The sequence below is a fragment of the Setaria viridis genome, chromosome 6 (assembly GCF_005286985.2).
Source record: "Setaria viridis chromosome 6, Setaria_viridis_v4.0, whole genome shotgun sequence".
Lineage (NCBI taxonomy): Eukaryota > Viridiplantae > Streptophyta > Magnoliopsida > Poales > Poaceae > Setaria > Setaria viridis.
The window spans coordinates 15,784,334-15,791,110 of record NC_048268.2 but is presented as its reverse complement, the minus strand read 5'-3'; the positions used below and the strand labels follow the sequence as shown (position 1 = coordinate 15,791,110).

Here is a 6,777-nt window from a genome sequence, read left to right as displayed (position 1 = left end):
ATGTTAACGGAATTTCATTTTTGGAGCTAAAAGCTTTAACTCAGACATCAGAAACTATGCTATTCAATGACATGGCATTTGCGTATATACCAATTTAAAGTTTCATGATTATTGAAATTTGGTGTTTTGTTCACATGTATCTCCTGATGACATTTTCCAAAACAGCATAACGTTTCCTTTCCTTTTTCATTTTTTCTATCTGAACATTGATATTTTAGACTAACTTCAAATGAACGTACAGTATAATCCATGCTTTTCTTTCAAAGTTGCGTGGAATATTTGGCTTGTTTTCTCAGTGTGTTTCACAAATATTAGGGCGAAAATTATATCTTTCCTCTTTTTGCTGGTGTCTTATATGCCTGTTTGTTGGGGTTCTGTTTGCAGTTTATGCTATGTACCTGATCCATCCGGCATCTTTATTGTTGAAGTTCAACATTGTCTATTCTATGTGTGTGATCCATAGAACACATTTGCAGTTAATGTTGGGAATTCTTCCAGCTTAAATGACTTTCTTTTGATGCTCACGTATAGGTGGCTAGTGGAGAGCTTCTCCACACATGGCATGCACATCCACTCTATTCCACTGATCGAAAGATCGGGAGGGATTTCGCAATGTGAGAATGAAATATGCAAAATTGAGTTCGTTGGTAAATGAACGGCATGGGTGTCCCATCCCAGGTTTGCCACAATTGTAGCAACCTCCTTTCTTTTTCTTCTACAGTTATTTCAGAGTAATCTATTTCAACTTAGTTTGTTAAATGTAGTTTTCCCTCATGACACTAATTGGGGTTACCAATACATTGACAGGCATGCCCTACCCATCAAATGGAATCCAATCCAGTAGGGTAGTAAGGTAAGGTGAGAAGCTGGGAAAATAGATTGGATCAACAAGAAAACAATCTTAAAAAGAATCGCATTTGACAGTTTCTGCCCGGACGATTCCATCAAATAAATAAAAAAAGTTAAGAGGAAAACGCATAACCAGGAGAAAAAGATATCGTGATGTAAAATGATCATGGGGACACATTGTTTTTAGGACCGACAATTTCCTGCACAGTGCATGTAGTGATTTCAGAATTCGGCAACTTCGCCTTATCGTGCTGTTAGGTGCCTCGCACTTTATGACTATTTGCTTGTCTCAGGATCAGAAGATGGTAGTATCAAAGTTTGGGACTTGATCACGTATGTGTGTTTAGTGTGGTAACATTGGGTAAGCTATTCTTATATAGTCTCTAAGACTCTAACTGGGTGTGGTTGTGTTGGTTACAGGGTGCTTGATGAGCAGTCAAGGTTGGAGGCCCAAGAACACTTAAATTGTTCTCTTGATAAAGGTTGATTGGCAGATTTCTTGTTTGTCAGTATGTTGATTGTTCTTGATAAAACCCTATCCATACTTGCTTTTTTTTTCTCTTTTTAAAACCTACTTGTTTTTTTTTATTTTCACTTTTAAAAGATTCTAGGAAATGTTCCATGTCCACATCAAGCTCCTCGGGAACATAATCATTAAGTAATGTCCAGGCACCACCGTGATAACTGTTTGGCTCGCTTTAGGTCATTTCTGGCATCTCCTTTAAAAGTGGTCTCTTTGTCTAGGCTAAACAATGCAAGTATCTAGCTCTCAAAGGAAACTACCAAAATTGGCACATTTTTTTTCTCCTTAGTCCTTATGGCTTTATGTAGTATCACATTGTAGATTGATGCCAATTCTTGTCTTCCTTATCGTTGAACTGGTATATAATACATATGTACTATGTGATGCCGCAAGGCCTGCCATGGGTAACATTGTAGACTGATGCCAATTCTTGACTTCCTTATCGTTCAACTGGTATATAATACATATAGGTACTCTATGATGCCACAAGGCATGCCATGGATATCGAAGGATCAACTCCATTAATTTCATCCTTTGACTAAATAAGTATATTTCTGTTATTTCAATATAGAAGACCAGTTTCCTAAATTGCTCTTTATAATTTATTACATACTCCAATTTATGACATCATTAATTGCTTGTTGAGAAGATGGTGTGTGTTTGACTATAATGAGTTTTCCACTACTTAAATTGGAGCAGCACCTATCATCAACCTTTGCTTTAGAATTGAGCAGACAAAAAAAAATCATTGTTGGGAACATTCACGTTGCTTCTACTCTTTAATAGTAAGCCACCAAAAGGAATAATGGAAATTCATAAGCCGTCATCTAGTACCATCGCATAACCACTCATGGCACAATGGTGGAGCGATGAACTCTGGGGGTTGATGAAACCCCTGTAACCGGCCCAAGGTTCCAAGCTGAGGTACTCTTCTTTAAGACGAAATAAGAGTGATGTCTCTCCTCTGGTCGTGTTTCTTTTAGTGCCATCGCATAAAATAATATGATGATAATCCGACTGGAAATCTAGCCAGCCATGTGGAGATTTACCACAGCCTTAAAGTAACCGCAGGGATATTATTTGAAGTGATCCAGAGTATATAGATAATAATTGTCCTCCAAAGAGTTTGCTCTTTTGGCATATGTAAGAAAAATGGAATACCATCTATGTATGATTACCCTGACACTAGCTTTTAATAACGACACTAATAAAAAATATTTTCTTGCACTTCCAGGTTCCATAAACGTATATAACACATGCAATTAACTTTTAACAAAAGGATTCCCGCTTCTCTTTTTGATCTGCTCCACTGCGAACAAACTACGTATAGTCTGGAAGTCTGGTTTGATTTTGGTTTTTTGGTAATGATTAATTGATCTCCATTACCGTTATGCCTTGGTGAAGAATTTTGTTCGCAATTACTTTCTCTGTTTAATTTGGGTTGCTTCAGTGTCAAATTGCTAGCATTTGTGGGGCGAGATCTATTAAGTCAATTATGTCAATTTCTTTAACTGATCCAGCAAGGCAGTAACAAGCTTGGTATCAAGCACAGATGGACTTCTACTAGTGTCTGGATCTGAGGATGGTAATGTTCGGGTGTGGGATACTAGAAATCAGCAAGTAACCCGAAAATTCAAACACTCCAAAGGGTCTACTCTTTGATATTACATCATAAAGATTCATGCTGAAAACCTTCTGTCTTAGAGTTAATTCAAGACATGGACATGTTTTTAGTTTTGACCCTATTTCATTGACTAGTAGTACTTCCTTGTCACAGAAAACTAAGGATGAATATTTTGCTGGCACTCTCCATAGGCCAAAATATGTCTTTTTTGCCTGTTGCTAGGTCCAACCAGAAGGCATTTAAATAGCTTAGAGTATTTGGTTTGATGCACGATGTATGGTTCTTGTATTCAGTGAATGGTGATACTTGTCTAGGCCGAATTCCATCAATCAATCCTAAGCTCAAAGAATTTTAACAGAAAAGAAGTGAACTCTTTAATTCTCTGGGATGTCTTGATCATAACTGCTAAAGTTTGTCTCCATGAGTTTACACAATAAAGTTTCATGACTCATGGTAAAAGTTCCGTTAATCTTTGCCGTAAGCTTACATATTTGGAAAGTTGAGGGTAAAACTATTCTATGGCTATGTTTTTTGTTAAATATATGATGTTTAGGACAATTTTATCCTAAACGTCATATGTTTAAAAATTAAGGGATTACTTTTTTGTCTTTAATTTGTGAATAGTGTTTTCAGAAGATACATACTGTTGAGGTTTGGTAATATAATTGTTTGGCAGGTCCGTAACCAATGTCTTGATAGTAACGCCAAAACGAGTAAATCTGCCACCACTGCACCCATTACGTAAAGTTTGCTCAGCAAATGGGGAAGTAGTGTTGAACAACGGTCTGTAATTCTGCCTCAGCCTGAAAACGACATTCCTATTCCTGGAAATCGAATCTCCATTTTTATGGAGTGTTACTTGGATGAACTTCAGGTTAGCTGATTTTACGTTGTCTTTTATTTGATACACTTCCCTATTTCTTTCTGTTGCATCTTATCATTCTGTTTGGTGCAGAAGTAAGGTGGTTCTTCCATGTTATTTGATTCTGGGCTGAACACTCTGAATGGCGTACAAAACCAACAGGGTGAATGTAGAGGTAGATACTTGGAGTTGCAGGGTCTCTTTGTGCATGAGGTCCTTGACCAGATGCCGTCCTCGAGGAACCCATGATACCATACCGCTGGATGTATTTTTGTCACTGAGATGAGTAAGTTCATCTTACTTTCACCTTCTAGTTCATCATAGATATCATTAAGGAATCCCAGAGGTTTTACCCTGGATTTTTTAACGCATTTCAGTTATTGTAATTTCAATAGTTTATGAGTAGAGCTATTCGTCTGAAGCGCATTGCACTTTTTATGCATGCTGTGCTGCTCTATCTCAGCTATGGAAATTTATATTTTTGAACACATTGCGCAGGTTTCTTGATACTATCGAAAAAGTGATGTTTGCTACTCAAACACAACCGGGAAGTCCATTGATGCCAGGAAGTCCATTGATGTCACAGATGAGCTCTTTGGAGTAATGAATCTGGTAGCTATGGGTGTAATTTTACTGTGATATGTGCATTGTTAAGATGTGGCAGATTACAGATTACTAGAAAAAATGGTCCAAATTGTAACATGGTGCAAAGATAGCCCGAACCTGGGGACTATGAATTAAGACAGATATGCAGAAGTATAAAATGATGCAATAGTGAATCAATAGTTGCTGCTAACACTTGGACTCCCTCCATGGAACTTTAGCATTGTGCATGCTAAATCCAGTGGAACCTAGTAGATCGGCCAACCTAGCACCTTAGTGCAAATATTTTGGTGCCCATATATGCCTAAGAGCAACTCTAAGAGTTTTCCAAAAAGTTTTTCTCCAAAACTATGTATTGGGGGCTTTTTCAAAAAGTTTTTCTCCCAAAAACATATCAACCCACAGCAGATCGCTAATAACTAGCCCCAATATTTCAAAACAGGCCACATCATCGTAATTGGCCCAAGCCGGTGCCTCCCTGCTCTCTCCCCATCTCATTCTTTCTTTTTCTTCCTCCAGCCAAAGAAGAACTGAAACGGAGCGAGGAACGACTTGATGACTCTCTCGTGGTTTCTCTCCTGGTTTCTCTCTCATCTCTCTGACTCTCTCATGGTCTTCCTCGGCGTCACGTGGCTGATGCAGTTCATCTACTGGTTCGTCCCGCTCCTCATCGTGCGCGTCATCCAGCTCGCGCAGGGGCTCAACTTCACCATGGCGGCAGTCAAGTACATCCGCTACGAGCAAAACCTCAGCAAGGGCAAGTCCTCCGGCTGTCGCCCCTGGACCGGCCTTGACAGCCTCATCCTAGACATCATAGCCATCTGCTTCATCCTCCTCGTCAATGGTGCGGGATCCGAGAGTAGCCGCCACCGCAGAAGCAATAGCAGCACCATCCAAGATCAAGGCCATGGTCAAGGAGGAGATAGAGACACACATCGCCAAAGCCAAGAAGAAGGAGAATGCCAAGAAGAAGAGAGTTACAAATCAGGTGCGCGTGCCAGGTGATTGGGGAAGGACCGGACCCCCGCATATATGCAGGGCGACGGAGGTGTTTTTAGCGTCCGCGCATTTTTTCGAGAAGGATTGGGGAGCTGTTGGTGGTAAGTTTTGTTTGTTTTTCCCCTAAATCAAGTTTTGGGGCAATTTTAAGGGAGCTTTTGGAATTGCTCTTAGGTAGGAAAACAAAAAAATTGACACCTTTGATCAATTTTTGTCACTGTTTGTTAGATGCCAAACTTTGGCATGGTAGCCAATCTCTTGGCCACCTTATCTCATTTTGGTAGTCAAAATTGGCCAAACATGACTATCAATTTTTTTGAAGAAAGCAACGGGGTGGAGTGCGCTCACCTAAACATTTCATTCAAATGGCCGATGATTGAACGGTCACGATCAAGTTTTACAGGGCGGCATAGGCGCTAGAATTACAAAGCAGAAGACACATGGACAAAGACTAGGACTTACAGAGCTCAAAGGGCAAGCTGCCATTCACTGGGGGCACTACAGCCAAGCAATATGCTTGCCAGCGCTATTGAGACCATAGTGCTACCCTACCATCCCTCGTAGCTATGCCACTCTGTTGCCACCCTCATTGTCCAATGGGGGAAGGAAGCCTCGAAGGAATGAGTGACAGCCACAACAGAAAGGGGACTAAGAGTGAGGGGAGCATGCAGACCACAATATTATTGGACACACCAATCTCCCTTCAAGCTAGTGGTAGCACCTTTCACAGCACATCCGGGCCTCCACCTACCGCCATCCAACACCCTTCAAGGGGAGGAAGCCTCAAAGGAGGGAGGGTTGGCTACTATGAACATACTCGGCATTTGATTTGATGACACCATCAACAAGGAGTGTGGTGACGAAGCAAAGGTGCTAGAAGCGGGCACCCAACAGACCATGGACGAACCCAATCAACCAAGCAAGACGAAGCCATGGCCGAGGGGGAGAAGAATGCTATGGCTCAAGATGATGCTTGGATGGAGGACCGTGTAAAGGTCAGGGACCTTCCCACGCACCGGGCGCGATGCTTTGCTGCAAGGCCGCCAACACCACAAGTCATAGCACGCTCCAACAACAGAGGACTTTTGTGGACGATGAGGTGCCACCGCATCAACCATGATATGATCCTTGCTTGTAGCAAAACTTCGCGAAGTCACTGGACCGTGCGAGGTGTAGAAGCACCTCTGCGCAACGAGTGCAACACTTTCGTTGCACAATACCCGGTCACGACAAGAAATCTTCCAATCTATGACGAACCCAAAAGTGTCATAAATGTGTTTTTTCATCATAAACCGTGATTTATGACGTTGGAGTGAC

General features: G+C 41.1%; 1 protein-coding gene across 1 annotated transcript; it reads left to right on the top strand.

Annotated features, from left to right (window-relative positions):
• The first annotated feature begins 660 nt into the window (after window positions 1-660).
• Window positions 661-4,107, top strand: LOC117861773 (uncharacterized). Its single transcript, XM_072294734.1, is given in 8 exon segments — window positions 661-678; window positions 765-853; window positions 1,108-1,182; window positions 1,270-1,290; window positions 2,893-3,021; window positions 3,673-3,763; window positions 3,766-3,870; window positions 3,952-4,107. Coding segments are annotated over 8 exon segments (684 nt in total).
• The last annotated feature ends 2,670 nt before the right edge of the window (window positions 4,108-6,777 follow it).